Source organism: Camelina sativa, chromosome 4, assembly GCF_030686135.1.
Source record: "Camelina sativa cultivar CO46 ecotype springtype chromosome 4, ASM3068613v1".
In the NCBI taxonomy this organism is placed as follows: domain Eukaryota; kingdom Viridiplantae; phylum Streptophyta; class Magnoliopsida; order Brassicales; family Brassicaceae; genus Camelina; species Camelina sativa.
In genome coordinates this window covers 18,877,106-18,896,776 of record NC_141883.1, presented here as the reverse complement: position 1 = coordinate 18,896,776, position 19,671 = coordinate 18,877,106, and the positions used below count along the sequence as shown (strand labels likewise).

General features: G+C 36.4%; 5 protein-coding genes across 5 annotated transcripts; 4 read left to right on the top strand and 1 right to left on the bottom strand.

Moving 5' to 3' along the window:
• The first annotated feature begins 318 nt into the window (after positions 1 to 318).
• On the top strand, positions 319 to 867 carry LOC147945957 (glutathione S-transferase T2-like). Its single transcript, XM_087509426.1, has one exon. It carries the CDS (start codon positions 319 to 321, stop codon positions 865 to 867), a length of 549 nt encoding a protein of 182 aa, XP_087365552.1.
• A 1,025-nt stretch (positions 868 to 1,892) lies between these two features.
• LOC147945956 (uncharacterized) lies at positions 1,893 to 5,069 on the top strand. The gene is made up of 2 exons (XM_087509425.1): positions 1,893 to 2,291; positions 4,965 to 5,069. Exons 1-2 carry the CDS (start codon positions 1,893 to 1,895, stop codon positions 5,067 to 5,069), a joined length of 504 nt encoding a protein of 167 aa, XP_087365551.1.
• A 5,827-nt stretch (positions 5,070 to 10,896) lies between these two features.
• On the top strand, positions 10,897 to 14,024 carry LOC104780541 (putative glycerol-3-phosphate transporter 1). Its single transcript, XM_087510333.1, has 3 exons — positions 10,897 to 11,319; positions 12,133 to 13,168; positions 13,271 to 14,024. Exons 2-3 carry the CDS (start codon positions 12,169 to 12,171, stop codon positions 13,846 to 13,848), a joined length of 1,578 nt encoding a protein of 525 aa, XP_087366459.1. The 5' UTR covers positions 10,897 to 11,319; positions 12,133 to 12,168; the 3' UTR covers positions 13,849 to 14,024.
• A 1,645-nt stretch (positions 14,025 to 15,669) lies between these two features.
• LOC104783872 (uncharacterized) lies at positions 15,670 to 16,480 on the top strand. The gene has a single exon (XM_010508975.2). The coding sequence runs from the start codon at positions 15,747 to 15,749 to the stop codon at positions 16,386 to 16,388; it is 642 nt and encodes a 213-aa protein (XP_010507277.2). The 5' UTR covers positions 15,670 to 15,746; the 3' UTR covers positions 16,389 to 16,480.
• Positions 16,481 to 17,070: 590 nt separating this feature from the next.
• Positions 17,071 to 19,534, bottom strand: LOC104780540 (putative pectinesterase/pectinesterase inhibitor 33). Its single transcript, XM_010505038.2, has 3 exons — positions 18,739 to 19,534; positions 18,008 to 18,343; positions 17,071 to 17,921 (listed from the first exon to the last, which is right to left on the bottom strand). The coding sequence occupies exons 1-3, from the start codon at positions 19,481 to 19,483 to the stop codon at positions 17,224 to 17,226; spliced, it is 1,779 nt and encodes a 592-aa protein (XP_010503340.1). The 5' UTR covers positions 19,484 to 19,534; the 3' UTR covers positions 17,071 to 17,223.
• Positions 19,535 to 19,671: the final 137 nt, after the last annotated feature.

Sequence of the window (19,671 nt, the reverse complement as noted above, 5' to 3'; positions counted from 1 at the left end):
TAGCAGTCAAGAAGAAGGTGGTTTAAATGAAAACTTTCGTTGGGAAAGTTATCCACCTTCTGGACAGAGCAGCTCACAACCTTCTCCTCACAGCTCCCAACCTTCTGAGGCGCCAACTCTCTCTCAAGTTTTCATTGACACCTGCTGATGATGAAGAGAAAGACATGGACACCTGCTGATGATGAAGTCTTGATCTCCGCATGGCTCAACATTTCAAAAGATGCCATCGTTGCAAATCAACAAAAGGGAGGAAGCTACTGACAAAGGATTCAAAAATACTATGTTGACACTCCTCATGCTAGAAATGGTGGTGAACAGATGCTGGTGACACATTGCAAGCAGCGTTGGCACAAGATAAATGACCAAACTAACAAGTTCTGTGCGGCATTCACAGCTGCAGAGAGACTGAACAGCTCTGGTCATTCTGAAAATGATATCTTAAAGAATGCACATGATATCTACTTCGCTGACCATAAGAAGAGATTTAACCTTGAACATTGTTGGTTTCGGTTAAGGTTTGAGCAGAAATTTCTATCCCTTAACACTATTAACACGCCTCCATCTCAGCCTGCAACGAAGAGGAAACAAGCTACTGAAGGTTCACAATCATCAAGCTGCAATGTTGAGGAGTATGAGAAAAGGCCAGAAGGGATCAAGGCTGCGAAGGCGAAGAGGAACAATGCTCAGTCCACAAACATGAAGACTCTTGCTGAGTATAAGAGCATGTGGGATGTCAAGAAAGAGGAATTGGCTGAAAAGGAGAAACTACAGAAGCTGGCCATCCTAGACACTCTCTTAGCCAAAAAAGAACCCTTGAATGCGAGTGAAGAAGTTATCATGAACAAGATAGTGTCCCAGTATTTCTGATATTAGAGCATGTGTTTGTTGTTTGTTTTTCTTGCTTAAATTTCTAGTAACTCGGCTTATGTATGTGATTTGTATTTCCTGTTTGTTTGATTTGTATTTCCTATTTTAGAATTTTCTGTTTAATTTGTATTTCCTGTTTCAAACTAAATCAATATAAGTCTATTTTAATTTCTAGTAACTCGGCTATTGTATTAACTAACTTAATCAGATTGTTAGTTCTTTAAAACAATTGTTGTACTAAGTCTAATCTGCTTCTTCTTGTTTATCTTCAGGTTAAGTAAGAAATGGGCCAGGACTATAGCTACTCTCAGCTATTGTTGGTGTAATGGTGTAATAACTTTGTAACTTTGTAATAACTTGCTATCTCACAGGTACTTTTGTTTGTTTTGCCTTGTACCTTGTTTTGTTTTGTTGAGGCTCACGGGTTACAATTTTTGACTATGTACGTTGTTTTGTTTTGCTATCCCACGGGTACTTTTGTTTTGTTTTGCCTTGTACCTTGTTTTGTTTTGTTGAGGCTCACGGGTTACGGACACTAGTCTTCCATTATATATATGATAACTCTTCACTCACACCAAACAAGACTAAAGCAACAAAACATTCTCCTCAAACACCATCAAAACAACAAAATACTCACACCAAACAAGATCAAAGCAACAACATATTCACAAGTTATTTCTTCCTCTATCTTCCTTTCTCTTCCTTTCTCTTTAATACAAGTTATTTCTTCATTTCTTTTCTTTTCTCTTGAAATGGGATCATCTTCAAACCATTATCACTACCAAGCCGATGATAATCATTATCACTACCAAGCCGATGATAATGATCATTTTGAGGGCTATTTAGAAAACATTTATGATGTTTCGCATATTATTCCGGAACCAAACCAGCCAAACGATAGGATTTTTATCGAGCGAAACCGGGAAGAAGGCCACAATAATCTTTGGAATGATTATTTTAGTGACACTCCAACATATCCAGAATATTTATTCCGGTGACGGTTTCGCATGCACAAGCCATTGTTCATGCGAATTGTGCAACGTCTCTCTACCGAAATCGAATATTTCCGCCAAACCCAAGATGCAACCAGACGGGCTGGTCTTTCACCTATACAAAAATGTACTGCAGCAATTCGTCAATTGGCATATGGTACTTCGTCTGACAGTGTTGACGAGTATGTACGAATTGGTGCTTCGACAGCTCAGAAATGTTTGCACGAGTTTACCGCCGGCATCATCCAAGTGTTTGGAGATGAATACCTAAGACGTCCTACACAGGAGGATCTACAAAGACTACTCTATCAGAATGAACAGCGTGGATTTCTCGGGATGATTGGTAGCATTGACTGTATGCATTGGGAGTGGAAGGCATGGAAAGGCATGTATTCACGATCAACCGGAAAACCTACAATTGTGTTGGAAGCGGTAGCTTCGTATGACCTCTGGATATGGCATGCCTTTTTTGGAGCTCCAGGTACTATGAACGATCTTAATATTCTTAATCGATCTAATGTTTTTGATGACATAATAACCGGTCAAGCTCCGGAAGTCAACTTCGTTGTCAACGGAAGGGAGTACAATTTGGCGTACTATCTCACTGATGGTATTTATCCAAATTGGGCAACTTTTATTCAATCAATCCGACTTCCACAAGGTAGGAAAAAATCTCTCTTTTCTAAAAAACAAGAAGCTGTGAGGAAAGATGTTGAGCGTGCCTTTGGAGTCTTGCAAGCTAGATTCGCCGTTATTAAAAATCCGTCTCGTTTATGGGATAAAAACAGAATGGCAAATGTAATAAGAACATGCATAATACTCCATAATATGATTGTCGAAGATGAACGACATACATACAGTTACCGAAACATTGTTTCTGAATTTCAACACGGAGAACATGTGGATCAAACATATACTGTTGGTGCCGCCGGTGTGGGTTCAAATATCAGCAGTACGATTACTCGTCAAACAAGACTTCGGGATAAACAAGCCCATGACCAACTAAAACATGATTTGATTGAGCATATTTGGACTAACTTTGGACATCTCCCGGATAATGAAGATTGATTTTAAAATTTTTATGAGTTGAATAAAATGTTTGTTTTTGTTTTGATGTTTTTATGTTTTATGTTTTCTGTTATTAATTTCTTAATTGTATGTTTTTGTTTTTTCAATTTTAAATAATTAATGTTTAAACTTTCAAAATATTATTATTTTATTCGGGGGACCAATTATAAATAGACACCAATGCTCATACTAAAAATAAAAAAACTTTCAAAATAATATTATTAAATGTGAGGGACAAAAAAATGTCCCCAAACCGATGTGCATGCTCTTACTGAATATCTTAAAATGGAAGAAATAGTTTTCATGTGGTCATGAAAATTTAAAAAGACTAATGAACCCACAACAAACACGAACCATTAGACTTTGAGGTTTCCGGTTTGACAAAAAAAATGTGTCTGAAGTTTCTGTTGGCTTTAGAGACTTAAGCAAGTTTTTAAGTGTTAAAGGACAATAGAAGCGATTTACAAAATAAATTACAAGTTTTCCCAATCGAGAAAAATTCGTACGTCATGTGTATAATTATGCAGCTGCTACTGGGATCCGATTACTTAATTCGATTGATTATACAACCCAAACCTATCATTATCAGTTACTCGGTTATGTGTGCATTTAATTGTTATTGAATTTTAAGAATGTGGCCCATGCATATGTAGAAAACGCTAAGTTAGTCTTATACATTTTATTCTATTACTAAACAAATCACTAATCAAATGTAGTGGTCTAAAACCACGAGATCAAATACTAGAAATCAGAAGCTGTGGTCCTTAATCTTGGTGGGTACGTAGATTTTCACATTAGTTAATGTTCATATTAGGTTTACACACGTTCTAATATAAGGTAAAGTATAAATTTTATACACAAAGAATGTATAAATTATTTGTCAATATATGTACATTTATATGAGTGCCACATTTATACTTCCACGCGTAGACATATTTGAGGAGAGTCCTTTGCCGAACCGAAAGGCGTAACAATTTATTTTGAGAGATAAAAATATACAGTATTTGTAAAACATGTTCGCATGGAATCTAAATGTTTTTGTTATACGGCCGTAAAAATATTTCCCATTTGATTCTGAATTGTAAAGTAATACTTTGTCACATTATTTTTGTTTTTGTCATATCATATCAGCCCTAGACATATAAAATTCGAAATCCTTACGAGCTGGACTTCTTATACAGTCATTTGTCTAGGTCACAATCCACACGTAGAAGTTAGTGATGTATATCATACATTATTCTATTTTTGTTTCTTACTGAACATCTTGAAAATGGAAGAAATAGTTTTCATGTGGTCATGAAATTTTCAGATAGACTAATTAATATTGTAATGAGACTAATTAATGAAGCCACAGCCATATATATGTGGATGTCAAGATTCTGAATTACAAAGAATGTAAAAGCCAAAACTATCATATTTTTTCCTGTCGACATCAAAGTTTCCATATCTTTCAGGTAAATTTATACAAACACGATTGAGCGTATCAGTAGTCACTCAAAATGTTTAAATTACATAAATGAAAATATAAAAAATATAACTTAACTCTAATAATTGCGTACAAAGTTTTGCTTTCATTAGGTTTAAAAAATCTCATATATATTATAGTTTCTCTTTCTATCGCAATTTAATTCTGCTGGCATTGTTGTAATTAGCTAGACCCCCCTAGACTAATATGACCTAACTAAGATTTGTTATTTAAAATCTATAAGTGGAAACTCGTGTCGAGTGTATGACAACTAAATTGTCTAAAACGAATTATAATAATGGAAATAACAGCACGTCGGTTCGAACCCAAGGCTAGAATCAATTCAAGACATATTTGGTCGCCTCGCCGAGTCATCATGAAAGGGTGAGAAACAACAAAGATCCACACCACAGCTATTATATTACCACGTCGGGAGGTTCCATACAAAAGACGTGGCACCAAATGGGGCCTGATATGGGCCCTGACATGTTGATAGAATATCCACTGCACGTTAAGTATCATTCTCTGGGTATATGCGAATATGCCATTGCCTCTCCATATTGACCTACCAGTTACGTAAGTACCCTTCTCATGTTTTTGCAACTTCTGAGGTGAGGTGGGTGGGCCAAGCTGTGAATTCGTATGTGTTTGACGAAAATGCCCTTTTGGGTGCGTGAGTCCAGATTTTGAGAAAGTTTCAGAGAGTCGTCAGAGTTGAAAGAACGGCGTGCCATGTGGGCGGCCATGCCCACGAGTGTTGGATGGACTGCGTTTGGGAGCTCTCGTTACATCATCAGATTATCACATCCCACCATAACCAATATTCTAAAATTAACTTATAAAGAAAGTAGTATGACATATATAGGGGAAACTATTTTTTACATCTTAATAAGTTTCTCTTCTTTTATATGATCTATCAAAGGTTCTCTTCAAGATAGGTTTGCTCGGCTTTCTTTTTATGTCTACGTCTGCCACTATCACATAGTCTTCGTCTATCAATGGACAATCTTGATGGAAATCGTAGTAAGAAAATTAAAATCCTAGTTCTCGTAGTTTATTACGGATCTTTCAACCATTAAGCTATGCATGAGTTTATTATGTTGAAAATTTATATAATTTAGTTGTAGTATGGCCCCTTGTTTGTACGATTATATGGTATTTTATTCGATAGAATTCAACAGTTTGTGCTTTAAACTAAGATCTAATTACGTTATTAACTGATGTTTTCAATGTTAAATGTGATACAACGCCACATTCTTTCACAAAGAAAACTAATTACTATAAATTTTGACGAAGACTTATAAATCTGAATTTGAAATTGTCCTAAAATTATTAGTAAATCGCTAATTCTACATTTTGTCATCAATATAATTCATACTATTAGGTTCATAAAATATTTCTCAACGTGGATAGTGCATAATTAGCCTCTAAGGTCAACGTAGATATACGATTATAGAAAAACTAAAATACTGTATTAAGTCTTTGTATGATTATATATGTCAATGTTACGTTGTTATCACAGATATTTAATACAGGACCGGAGGAGTTACGTATAAATCTTTTCCACTATCTATTTGGTCGGCGCTATAATTCTCAAGTGTTAGCTTTTTTTGTTCTAGGCAAAAATATTTACCATCACCAAAATGGCGCCTACAAAAACCCCCCTTATAAATCATATCTATTTTTGATAATTAAAATTCATATATATAATTTTCACCTTGTATAATTGTGTTTGTTCTAATTATAATTACCTGCAAAGAACTCTTTGGAGAGCCATTATAACAGTTCTCCAAATTCTCTCCAAAGCATAAATTCGATGAGCCATTATAACTATGCCAAAATCAAAGGCCCTTGGTCTGGATGAATTTCCGATGGAGTTTCTTAAAGAGGCTTGAGATATAGTGGGACATAATATTGTAGAAGCAATTCAGCAGTTCTTTTCTTCTGGTCATCTACCAAGATCTTATAATACAACTGTCATAACTCTCATCCCCAAGATCCCTGGAGATAGAATTACTCAACTTAGACCCATTTCTTGTTGTACCACGGTGTATAAAGTCATTGCTAGGTTGCTAAAGCAGAAGATTAAACTATTTATTGATGATGCAGTCCACGGGAATCAGGTGGGGTTTGTTCAGGGGCGTCAGCTGTGTGAAAATGTTCTTCTTGCCTCAGAACTAGTCAACAATTTTCATGCAACAGGCCATGCCTCTAGGAGTTGCTTGCAAGTAGACCTAGCAAAGGCGTATGACAATCTTAATTGGCAGTTCCTCACGAATGTTCTTCTTGCCTTAGACCTATCGGCTCAATTCATTGGTTGGATCAGGGAGTGTTTCACTACTCCATCGTTCAGCATAGATTTTAATGGAGAGCTCATTGGATTTTTTCCGGGTAAGAAAGGGCTCCGTCAAGGTGATCCCATATCTTCCCTGCTGTTTGTACTTGCTATGTATGTGCTTTCAAAGAAGCTTTACAGAGGAGTGTTGGATCAGAGATTTGGATCGCACCCGCTGTGTTTAGCTCCCATTATCACTCAATTAAGCTTCGCGGACGACATTCTCATCTTTTTTGATGAAGCACAGTCCTCTTTGGAGGGTATCTTGGACATTCTTGAGGAGTTCAAAATTGGTTCAAGTTTGGGCATTAATAGAGATAAAAAACTGTTTTGTTCCTCGATGGTGACAACTTGCAACAAAACCATAGTATAGCTGAGAATGTAGGATTGGTTCAAGGCTCCTTTCCAGTCAGATATTTGGGAGTCCCTTTATCGACAAAGAAAATGACAAGACAGGACTTCCAGCCACTCTTGGACAGAGTTCTAGTCAGGTTTAACTCTTGGACAGCTAGGCACCTTTCCTTTGCTGGCAGACTCCAGTTAATTCAATCTGTCATATACTCTACTATTACTTTATGGGTCTCAATATTCATTCTCCCCAAAAGCTGCTTGGAAGAAATTGAGAGTATGTGTAGTGCCTTCCTTTGGAAAGGAGTTCCAAATTCTGCTAGGGGAGCCAAAGTTAGTTGGAAATCAGTTTGTACACCAAAGGAGAGTGGTGGTTTGGGCTTAAAACGACTGGTTCGTTGGAACAAAGTCCTTGGTTTGAAATTAATCTGGCTGATTTTTTCTGCTGGGGGTTCTCTTTGGGTTTCATGGGTGAGGAGACACCTAATTGGCAATCAATGCTTCTGGGATCTAAATGACTCTGGTTCGGGCAGTTGGATTTGGAGGAATCTATGTAAGTTAAGACCGTTTGCAAGACCTTACATAGTCTGCGAAGTGGGGTCTGGAATTACGTGTAGGTTTTGGACGGATAATTGGACTTCTCTAGGCCTCTTACTGGATTTAACAGGAGAGCTAGGGTCTAGGATCATTGGCCTGCCTATTAATGCAGTAGTTGCGAATGCTATAAGTTAGGGTCAATGGTATTTGGTAATAGTAGAAGTCAGAACCCCATATGTCAGCTAGTTAGGGCTTGTATCCCCTCTCCCTCAATTGTTAACCTGCAAGTTGATTCTCCGGATGATCGATATCTTTGGAAGATTGGAGACGCCTCTCCTTCTCATAATTTCTCTACAGCCGCTACTTGGAATCACTTACACCCTGCAAGTGATAAAGTGGATTGGTTTGAATTAGTATGGTGTAAGGGTAGAATCCCGAAACATCCTTTCATTTCCTGGCTTAACTCTCGTCATAGACTTTACCAGGGATCGTTTTGTGAGATGGGGTTTCTCGGTCCCTACTACTTGTTTACTATGTAATTCTCTCGATGAATCTCGCCAATACCTGTTTTTTTTTATTGTTCTTATGCTAAGGAAGTTTGGCACTATTTCACTAGCAAAGTCCATCTCTCTCCCCTGCAAATTTTGAAGCTGGAGTTAGATGGTTGAAGAATCCTTGCAGGGACAAGAACATTGCTTGGATTCTTCGACTAGCCTAGCAAGCTTCGGTCTACTCTATTTGGAAAGAACACAATTCGCGTATTCACACCGCCTCATTTCGACCAGCCTCAGCAGTTCTCATGGAAACAAAAAACGTCCTCAGGTCTCATCTGGGTCCGCTAACACTCAAGCAAAGGATCTCTAATCCGTCTGATACTCTCTTGGTTACATGGTTTCATGTTTTTCATTAACCATGTTGTATGTTTCTTGTTTAAGTGTATGTTTGTCTCAGTATAGGTATCACTCCGTCTTGGAGCCACTGGTTGTAATCTGGTTCTCCATTTCGCTGACACAGTTTGAAGCTCCTTTTTTCTTTTATTGTCAACTTATATCAGTTTGCTTTTTTTTTTTGGGTTTAAATCTTATACGTGCACATAACAACATTCCGTACAATAAAGTATGTATATATGCGCACTGTTGCTTGTGTTCGCTTCAATTGAAAACTTTAACACTAGTTTTTGAATATAGTAATAGAACTTGCGCATCGGCGAAAACCAAGGAGGAAAACACTGCCATGTTCGGCGATGACTAACCATATCATAATTCTAGAGGCTGCCTTTACATTTTATTATTCAGATGAAAATAAAATCGGAAGTTTTTTCCTTAGTTCATCGCTTACTTACCTAATTTACTAAATGATAGATATATAAGAAATATATATGACCATATTACACGTAGCCTATATTTTATAACATTGTTTCGTGGTACTATTCAAATTCAAATCCGGTAAAGTATGTCAGTATGTATATTTTGTTGGAAATATATATACATATATAATTTGTTAACACACTGTTTTTCATATTCTAATAGTTTTGTTGGACTTGTATCCTCCTCTTAGGAGATTAACAAAAAACATTTATATGGCCAAAAGAATTCTCCATGCCCCGGAACTCAGATTAATCCGAACTTAATAGTAAAACAACACATATTGGGTTCACTGATTTCAATCCAAATTAACACCTTAGTTCTGGCCAATCCAGTACGACTGAATTTACAAAAGTTTTTTTGTTCCGACCCACTTGTACTATGTGCTATGTCCTTAAGTTCCGAAAACAATTTTATTGTTTAGTCTTTAAGATAACAATCCCTAGGAATAACTATATAATATACAAAAAACAATGAATAGAGTACAAAGAAGCAGTAGATGTCGCCGAGGTTGAGGTGAGGACCACGCATCATATATTCTTAATTGTATACACTACACAATTTAAAAAAAAAAAAGACAGAAAAATCTATAAATTATGCATTCGTGTTAAAGTATTTTGCATAGAAAGCGGCCAACCAAATGTTTTACTGTATTGAAATTGTTTCTGACATCATGATAAAAACCGGCATAACTATTACCTCTTCTTTTTTTTTTTCATCCATTGAAATAGTAGTTTCAATGTAGACCACATATAAATCCTCACCTTTAATCATTTAAAAAAAACAAAAAAAAAAAGCTTGACCTAGAAATATTAGTACACCAATCGAATTTTTTGGATCACTAAACCAATTCTCAACAATTTTAAAGTACAGTTCTAACTTCTGAACTAAAAGTAAGATGACGACAAAACACAAGTAGGAACGAAAACAAAGTTTTGGTTACAAAATATAGAAGAATTAAATTTTGAAAAATATTGTATAATGTAATATTTATTTTCAGCCTCAAATTTTATAGAGTATATAAGAAAAAAAAATCAGTTTTAGTTATACTCTTACAAAAACTAAAAATTAGTATCCAATGAGCTTAAGAAGGATTTAGTATGTATAATTCTTTAAATGTATGATCATCCTAATATATTAATTGAGAAAGTAACCTTATAAAGTGTAAAAAAATTACATTGTCATGTCATTGGTCTTTAAGCAAATGTTTAACTTTTCAATAAAAGTAAAATTATAATTTTAATATTAAACTAATAAAATCTTTTAAATAATTATTAGTTTCTAAAAAAAAAATTATTTTTTCTCTCTAATTAATTGTGGACGAAAGTTACTAATAATTTTTTTAAAATTATAACTTTTAAGAACTCAGATTTTTTATATAAGTATACAATATAATTATTTTTAATAACTATATTTGGAAAATTTTATTAAGATTTTAAATTATGATTCTCCTATCATCTTTTTATTTTATTTTATTTATTTTTTTCTGCATTGTCATATAATATTTATGATTAATAAAATTTATTTGCTCATAATTATGATATTATAATTACTAATTTAAAATATTTTACAAAATAATGATGTAAATACAAACAAACAAACAATATACAACTATAATATACATCAAACAAATTAAAATACCATAAAATTGTAAAATAATTAGTATTCAAAAAGATATATGTAAACTTACCTAAAAATTTCAATATTAAGAATAAATACTATCTCAAACAAAATAACCTTTTAAAAGAAATATAACAATAATCTTTATTATTACGTTATAACTTTGGAAAAATGTTGATTTGTGCTATATCTACTTGTATATGTAAATCTAGAACTAAATGTAAATATATTTATTAAATTAAAATAATAATAAAATCTACCAAAATATATCTATATAATAATAATAACAACGTAGGGACTAGGGAGGCTGTAGGTATATTACGTAGGAAATAACCATCGCAACTAGCAAGGTTAGACTCGTCATTCCAGCTTCGAGTCATATGATTTGTTGACAAAAGGATGAGATTGTAATTTCAAGAAACTAAAAAAAGAAGCAATTGTTTAATCGGATCGACTATTGAACTCAAAATGCTATAAACTCGTCGCCTTTGCTTCAAGCTCCAAGGCGTGTCCAAGTCTCTCAACTCTTTCTTTGCATCTTCTTCAATACCAAATCCTCAGTTTCCATATTTTTCATTATCTTCTCTATAGCCACACTAGTCAGTAGATTTGGTTACATATATATATAAAGCTCGTGTGAACTGTGAAGAAGTCTTGAGAGATCCGTACACAAAGCTCATCGGACGTTACTTTCTTGCTTCTGAGCTTGACGAACATATTAAGGTAATTCATATATATATATATATATATATATATATTTTTTTTTTTTTTGTTATACAAAGTTGTTTTTTTTTTGTAATTATAAAAAAGAGTCTTGAAGTTTTCTTCTATTTTCTCGTCCGATGGTCAATATGGTATATTCTAAAGATTGTTACAGATTATGAAGAATTCTTCAAATCGTAATATACGTGCGTATTCGTCGTTTAGATCTCTTTCTTCATCGTCCTCGAGGGTTCTTTTTTATGTTTTTAGCATTTTTTTTTTCTAGATTCGAATCTCAATTGATTCTGTTCTATTTTTTTTTTTTAATCTGTATTCTGTACTAATAAAACTTAATTTGAATATTTCAAGGATATTTTTGTTTTTGTTGCATTACTAAAAAGTAATAATTATCAACATAGATAAACTTGTAAATCTCACGATATAGTTTTGAGGAATTTTCAAGCTATGCAATTTGCACTCTAAAGAATATTCCTTAAAATATACCAATTTAGAGATAAGTCATAACTCATTCATTATTAAAGGTAAGGAAAATCTAGAGTAAAAGTTAATAATTAAGGTAACAAACTGATTAATTATTTAAGTAAATCCAAAACACTTCAATTACAGTTTCCTCTTGAGAGATTTATAGAGACAGTATAAGTACAATCAATGATCTGTCACTAGTTCCGACACGTTTCTAGAGATTCCTCGCTAGATGTAACCTTTGCGTAACGCCAAGAGTTCTAAAAGTATAATTCTCTATGAAAAATATGGAATATACTCTCTTTTTGAGATTTTCATCTAATACTAATATTTATTTATCTAACCTTTCAGAGATTTGAGATTTGAGAATTGAAGAACAGAGTATTCATGGGTTCTTTGATGCAATCTGAGCCAGAGATGGAGAAGAAACCAGTAGGGATTCGATTCTTGGAACGTATCAAAGGCTCAAAGCTTTCTTACAATGCTTACCAAGCCGTAGTGTTGATCGTTACGTTTCTCGCTTACGCTAGCTACCACGCTGCGAGAAAAACAACAAGCATTGTGAAGAGTGCTCTTGATCCTCAGTCTCCAGATACAGGGCTTAACTCAATTCTATTGAGATTCACTTCGTTTGGATCCTCCTCTGGTAAATTAGAAGGTGGTGGTTGGGCTCCGTTTAATGGACCAAATGGCACGGTATTGCTCGGTGAGATCGATGTTGCGTTTCTTGCGGTTTACGCTTTCGGGATGTATTTCGCTGGTCATTTAGGAGACAGGATGAATCTAAGAATCTTCTTGACGGTTGGAATGGTTGGGACAGGATTGTTTACTTCTCTGTTTGGAGTTGGTTACTGGGCGAACATTCATAGCTTTTACTATTTCTTGATTATGCAAATGTTAGCTGGATTGTTTCAATCTTCGGGTTGGCCATCTGTTGTTGCTGTGGTTGGAAACTGGTTTAACAAGAAGAAGAGAGGATTAATCATGGGAATATGGAATGCTCATACTTCTGTTGGTAACATTACTGGCTCCTTGATCGCTGCTGCTATGTTGAGATATGGTTGGGGATGGTCTTTTGTGGTTCCTGGTGTGGTCATCGTGTTGATCGGTTTGGTGAACTTCGCTTTCTTGCCTGTTAGTCCAGAGATTGTTGGAGCAGAGCGAGATGAGGATATTGTTTCGTCGTCTGAGAAGATTGGAAACTCGGTTAACGAGCCGTTACTATTGAGCTCGTCGGATTCGGAAACCGATGACAAGAAACGAGCTGTTGGATTCATTGAAGCCTGGAAGATTCCTGGAGTTGCGCCTTTCGCGCTCTGTTTATTCTTTGCTAAGTTGGTTGCTTACACTTTCCTCTACTGGCTACCTTTTTACGTTAGCCATACAGGTAATTTTGTGCATATTACTGAGTTAGTACAAAACCACTAGCTAGACTACTTGTTATGTTCATGTAACTGATTAGATTTTTTTTGTATATGATGATTTGCAGCTATTGAAGGTGAGTATTTATCGGACGAAACAGCGGGGAATCTTTCGACAATGTTCGATGTAGGAGGTGTGGTTGGAGGAATCATGGCTGGTTACATTTCAGACAGAATTGGAGCAAGAGCGATTACAGCTGCTAGTTTCATGTACTGCTCAATCCCAGCTTTGTTCTTCTACCGTAGCTACGGACATGTATCGTTATTAGCCAACGCGTCACTCATGTTCCTAACCGGGATGTTGGTAAACGGACCTTACGCTTTGATTACAACGGCCGTTTCAGCCGATCTTGGAACACATAGCTCGTTGAAAGGAAACTCGAGAGCTTTGGCTACGGTCACGGCTATAATTGACGGAACGGGATCAGTAGGCGCTGCGGTTGGACCGTTGCTAACGGGTTACATATCGTCTAGGAGTAGCTGGACCGCGGTTTTCACAATGTTGATGGGAGCTGCGTTTGTGGCTGGACTATTGTTGACGAGGCTGGTTATGGCCGAAGTAGCCGAGAAGATAGCCGAGTCTAGGCCATCGGAGGAATGTAGAACTCCCGTGGACAACGAGCAGGGTCACGTGATGGAAGTGTGATCATCAACTTATGATCGCCATTTTTTTGGTTGCGTTTTAAGTTGTGTGTAATTTTCTTAGGGGAGATCTCGGACCGGAGTTCAGGTCTGTGGGAATTTGTAAACATGTAATCTGTATTGTGATGTAAATAATTTAATATATATTACCGATCTTGATTTGATTAATTTCTCAAGAAATGAATCTCCAAAATTGCCGTGGCTCCGAGAAGGTTAACTTGGTTCTGCAAAATGGCACAAAAAATTATGCCAAAATTTATTAACAATATGTAAGTGAAAGTGATAGTAGTTCAACGGTTAACAATCTGTTAATACTAACAAATTCATTTATGTTTGCAGCCGATGAGGTGAACAAAATCATTTGTGGAATGGAACTGTTTTTTATTTACCATTAATAAATTAGTTCGTATGGACCAACCAAAAAAGAGAGAAAAGAAACTGCCATGGACCAATAATAAATTGATCCGCTACCAATTATTGTCAAATCTATAAATCAAATGGTCTAGTCTATTGATTATTTGGTCCACTTTTTGTTAGCAAATCAGAGTCAAATGGGAGATCTTTTTAATTAGTTCAAAAAATAAATTGGTACGCCACTCGGCAAAGGGTTCTCATCAAATATGTCTACGCGTGGACGTTTGAACAAACAAAGTGGAACCTATATAAATGTATATATTGATACGAACCAAAACATTAATATATTACATTGTCATCATGTCATGTGTATAAATTTTACCTTCTTTATAATATAAAATAAACATAAATTAAGGACATTAACTAATGTGGAAATCTACGTACCACTAAGATTAAGGACCACAGCTTCTGATTTCCAGTATTTTGATCGTGGTTTTTGACCACTACTTTTGGTTATTGATTTGTTTAATAATAGCATAAAACGTATAAGACTATAGTTGTATAGTGTTTTCTACATATGCATGGACCACATTTTTGAAAATCCAAAAACAATTAAATGCACACAGACACACAACCGTGTAATTGATAATGATAGGTTAGGTTATAATCAATCAAATTAAGTAATCGGATCCCACTAGAAGCTGCGTAATTATACACATGACGTACGAATTTTCTCGATTGAGAAAGCTTAATATTTTATTTGAACAATATGTTTATACGAAGAGTTAAACTGCTTCGTTAATTAAAGCCAATTAATCCGCAAACTCTAGCGGTTTTGTGTTTTTTTTTTGTTCCTCACATTATTTCGATAAATTGTTATTTTAATTTCTACCTATTTCTTTTGTGGTGTACTACTAATAACATTTTTTCAATATAATTTACTCATTTGAGGCTACATATTAAATTCCTACGAAAACTTGAATCATAAAACTAAAACTAACTTGTTAAAGAAATAATTTACTCGTTCGAACGAACGAGTACGACTGAATATATATAAGAGAACCACTTCGTGGAATATGACACATTGACATGGCATCAGTTTTCATATATACGAAAAGCATATCTTATCACGAGATCACCGTAGAGACGATAATTATTGGTAAAGAGTAACATAATAGCTAATTATTGGTGAAGAGTAACATAATAGCTAATGGACCTTAATTACATACATAGTGGAATAGAGAGCCATTACTTCAAGCCCACATACTTGAGCCTCAACTACACATAATATGATAAATTTGGACAGAACATTAATTCAACTACGGAACATATATTTAGGTAAACGTACTATATGTGTACGTTGTACGAAAAGGCACCTACGTAATCTCATGGTAACCGTCGCATTCGCAACCAACTACATTAGTAAGTTTTTAAATTCTACTATTTCAACATTGTAAAATCGGTTGATAGAGGAGAGGAGAGGAGAGGAGAGGAGAAAAAAAAACCATTGGTTGGGAATAAGAGGATCGAGACTGAGAGAGAGAGAGAATGAAGGCAAAGATAAACTCAGTCTTGGAGAAGAAACTTGAAGAACTCGAGTCTTTACTTGAAGTAGTCACTTTTACCGACGATGATGATCCCAATCTTCGGAAAATACAACTTGGAATTTTATTTGTGAGGACCCTTTTAACGGCTGAGATTTCGTCTCGACGGATGCATGTGGAAGGAGAAGAAGACGTTGACGAAAGGTTTCATTGCTTAGCAAAGAGGTTAACCGAAATAGAGGCTTCTATCATTAATCAATGGCCCGGTCATCATGATAATGGTTCACTGATCAAATCAGAAATGGAAACTTTGGGAACTAATGATGGCGATGAAACCGGTGCGGATTACTCGTCCGTCGGATCTTGTCTGAACGAGTCTAGTAAAGCAGAAGAGGAGGAGGAAGAAGTAGAGGCTGAGCAGTGGCCAATGTTTCAAGATGCGTCATCGGAGGAGATGGAAGAGGTTAAGTTTCCGGTGGCGGGCACGGTTAAGGAAGAGGTGATGGATAGAGAAGTGAAAGGGAATGGGCGGGTGTGTTTTAGGGCTTTGGTTTATTTCCGTTTGATTGGTTTAGTTGGTGGTATGATCAGTTTAGTTGGTTATATTGGTGATAGCAATGCTAATTTGTTTCTTACCCCTACTTAGATGACATTTTGTATCGTCTTAACTGTACTAATTGGTTGCCTTCTTTTCACTTTGATACTAGAAATTTAAAGTTCAGTTGTGCCTTCTTTTCACTTTGATACTAGAAAATTAAAGTTAACTTGTTAATCGCTATTGAATGATGTATGGTGTTTTTTGATATATAGGTGTGACGTATGATTTAGAGAAATGATTGTGGTATTAAAACAGACAAGACGATTTCTTGTATCAAACTGAACTATATAAGAGGACAAAATAAATTTTGTTATGATCCATTTTTGTTCTTACACCACAATCATAGACCTTTTGACTCAACAGGTACTATATATAGCTTATTTACTAGAGGATCATCTATTGCAACCAATCACTGACGACTAAGTGAGTGCCTTGTAGGAAGATGCTCACACATCGAACTAATCTTCAAGTAATTCCCCTTAAATGCGTGTGATATTAATTGGACAATAGACACCCAATTTTAGGGGCTGAGGCTGAGCATATTAAAAAGCTTTGATCAGAACTGACCACCCAGGGTACAATAACCCTAATTGGTTAAACGAAAACAGAGCATAATCTCGAATTTTGTTCTTAAAAGATAAGAAATATTCATAGCAAGATAAGAAGAAACGTATTCGGCTTCCTAACATATATGAGAAAAATATAAACTAAATGTAGCGTAAATCAGATATGTTGTAGACCAATGTCTCTATAATTAGAATGTTTTTGGTTGAAAATAATGTAATAAAAAAAAAGAGATAAATAAATCAGTAATAAATAAACAAAGATCACATTCACACAACACATTGTTTAGTCTTTGGTATACAGGACAAGGTGACTCTCCTCACAACCCTGACTTGAAAGGCACGCCAGTGGCTGGCAACCATGAACCGCCGGCGATAAGGCTTCCGACGGTAAACCGAGAAGCAACTGCGGTGCTCGTTATGGCGTGGAATCCTTTCCAACGGACCCGCCATCTTGTGGAAGACCCCGGCCCAAAATTTTTGTACTCTCCATAGAAAACAGTATTGAGAGCAAAATTGGATCCTCTTAACCAAGGAGACCATCCCAAGGGACTGATCGAGTTATCTATGTAGGTCTTCATGATTGTGACGCGCGAATAAGCTTGCCACGGTCGGCCTAAATAAGTCTTGTACGATCGAATCACAGGCCTCAAATCAGAAGCCGCGATTATCCTTGAGCTATGGATGGTTATGCCTGTGTTCTGGAAAGGGTCACCCCGACCTTGAGCGGTTATAATGTTGGCTTGGCCATGGAGGGGTCTTCGGACAACAATCATGCAGTTTTGAAACACAACAGCTGCATTTCCAAAGATGAAGTCGATGGTGCCTGAGATGTAACACTCTCTAAAGAACTGACGTTGTGAGTGGATGTAGAGAGTGTCTTGGAATCCATGGATACCGACTCGGTAGAAAACAGAGAGGTCAGAGGATGATCGAACCGCCACAGCTTGGCCGCGTAATGGCCCTGCCGTGTTGATGAATGTCATGTCTTTTGCTACAAACCTTTGGCCTCCAAAGCCTTCAAAAAGAGTTGAAAAAGACTTATTAGTACCATTAGAAGTCGTAAGTCGAATTTAACTAAGGTTTTAAGATTAGAGTTTGAACCGGCGGTTGCAGAGTTATAGGTGGTGTAACCGTGCTGGACGCTTCGGCCACTGGTGACGATTGTTTTTCTCTCACCGTCGCCGACGAGCATGATGTTGTGGTTATCGTTGCCAACATCGATGTTCTCTCTGTAAACACCTTTCTTCACATATATGACAAATCTTGACTTGTATCTCCTTCTTGCTGCGAAGTTTATGGCAGCTTGTATTGACCGGAAATGGCCGGACCTGTCTAGTGATACCACTAGGTGTGGCCTCGATTTCGCTAAAGAGGCTGATACGATCAAACGTCTCTCGTGTCTTGAGACCCAGCTTGGGAAGTATTCTTTGTGGTTTGCTTCACAAACCAAACAGATTGGAATTAATTTGACTGTGTTACATAAAGTCATGTTACATAATGACCTTATTTAAAAAAAAAAAAAATTACCGTCTAAGATGAAAAAGCTAGGTGTGTTTTGCAGGAAAAAAAAAAGGGTACATAACCTAAGATGTTAATTAGTATTCATAATTAATCTGATCACGTGTGAACAAAGATTACGATGAACGTAACACTTTTTAATACTTTTTGCCGAGAAAACTTATAAGCAGCAAAAGATGATTTGTGGAACAAATTGGTGTATTCGTAATTAAATGAGGAAAATCTAATTATCCAGTTGAAGTAAGTATGTAACTATAATATTTTTTCCTTTGACTAAAGTAATTATAATACTAATACAGTATAATAGAACGTACCAGTCGTATGATTATGTTGCTTCATGAGAACTCCATTGACGGCCAAGCAGTTTCCAATTAAATCTGACAAGTTCTTGTTGGAGATCGCCGGCATGACGAAATCTGAGACGTTAAGATCCTCGGATCCGGAACGGCATGTCTCGATGTTGGTCTGAGCCGTGCTGAGCCATGTTTGTGCGTCGAAGTCCGTACACTTGACATCATTTAACGCCGCCGGGTTAAGTCCCTTGAGCGTTCGGTTCAGCTGAGCCACTGTGTTTTGGAAGAGGTGTACGCAGTCTGACCAAGCGGCCTTCCTTTGGTTGTTGGTGCAGCTTGGTCCGAACTTAACAGTTTGACTGTGTGTAATCACGGCTTGGTCAAGTGCTATCTTGACAAGCATTCGTAAGAACTCGGACCGGAACCTTGGTGGTCGGTTGATGTTATTCTGTGAGCTCTTCCTGAAGTAGTAATTGCATGTCTCAGCGTGTGGAGTCTTGTTGCACCACCATGTCATGTCGCCGGAGACAGAGCCGTTATTAGAAGGAGCCGGTGGAGCCACCGGTCCGGGAGATGGCGGTGAAGCGGTAGGGGAACTCGAGGTGGGGGTTGGGGATGGTGCGGTTTCTGGTGGTGGGGTAACATTATGATCCCACGGAGGAGGAGCATCGGTTCCACCAGTGAAGCCACTATGGTGTACGGCGGAGGAGAACGGTAGAAGAAGAAATGAGGCCAAGAGGCAAATGTGAAAGATGCCTCTAAGCATTCTTTGAAGTTCTTGGCTATCAGTTTGTATGGGGAATTGGGAAATGTCATGGTGTGATGTCTTAACTAATTAAAGGGATTTTAGTTTCGTAAATTAAATTATTTTAATGAGGAATTATTCTTATTATTGAGTTTGTGTGTATGTACTTTGCAAGTGATTGTTATTGAGGGGAGAACATGATGATGTGT

What these genes read in the sequence shown, in the direction of transcription:
- LOC104780540 (XM_010505038.2), bottom strand. Translation starts at nt 19,483, where the DNA reads ATGCTTAGAGGCATCTTTCACATTTGCCTCTTGGCCTCATTTCTTCTT. An exon ending in GCAACATAATCATACGACTG is followed by an intron (nt 18,344 to 18,738) that starts GTACGTTCTATT and finishes TGGTTTGTGAAG; the next exon opens with CAAACCACAAAGAATACTTC. An exon ending in CTATAACTCTGCAACCGCCG is followed by an intron (nt 17,922 to 18,007) that starts GTTCAAACTCTA and finishes CTCTTTTTGAAG; the next exon opens with GCTTTGGAGGCCAAAGGTTT.
- LOC147945957 (XM_087509426.1), top strand. Translation starts at nt 319, where the DNA reads ATGCTGGTGACACATTGCAAGCAGCGTTGGCACAAGATAAATGACCAA.
- LOC104780541 (XM_087510333.1), top strand. Translation starts at nt 12,169, where the DNA reads ATGGGTTCTTTGATGCAATCTGAGCCAGAGATGGAGAAGAAACCAGTA. An exon ending in TTTTTACGTTAGCCATACAG is followed by an intron (nt 13,169 to 13,270) that starts GTAATTTTGTGC and finishes GATGATTTGCAG; the next exon opens with CTATTGAAGGTGAGTATTTA.
- LOC104783872 (XM_010508975.2), top strand. Translation starts at nt 15,747, where the DNA reads ATGAAGGCAAAGATAAACTCAGTCTTGGAGAAGAAACTTGAAGAACTC.
- LOC147945956 (XM_087509425.1), top strand. Translation starts at nt 1,893, where the DNA reads ATGCGAATTGTGCAACGTCTCTCTACCGAAATCGAATATTTCCGCCAA. An exon ending in CTACAATTGTGTTGGAAGCG is followed by an intron (nt 2,292 to 4,964) that starts GTAGCTTCGTAT and finishes TTGACCTACCAG; the next exon opens with TTACGTAAGTACCCTTCTCA.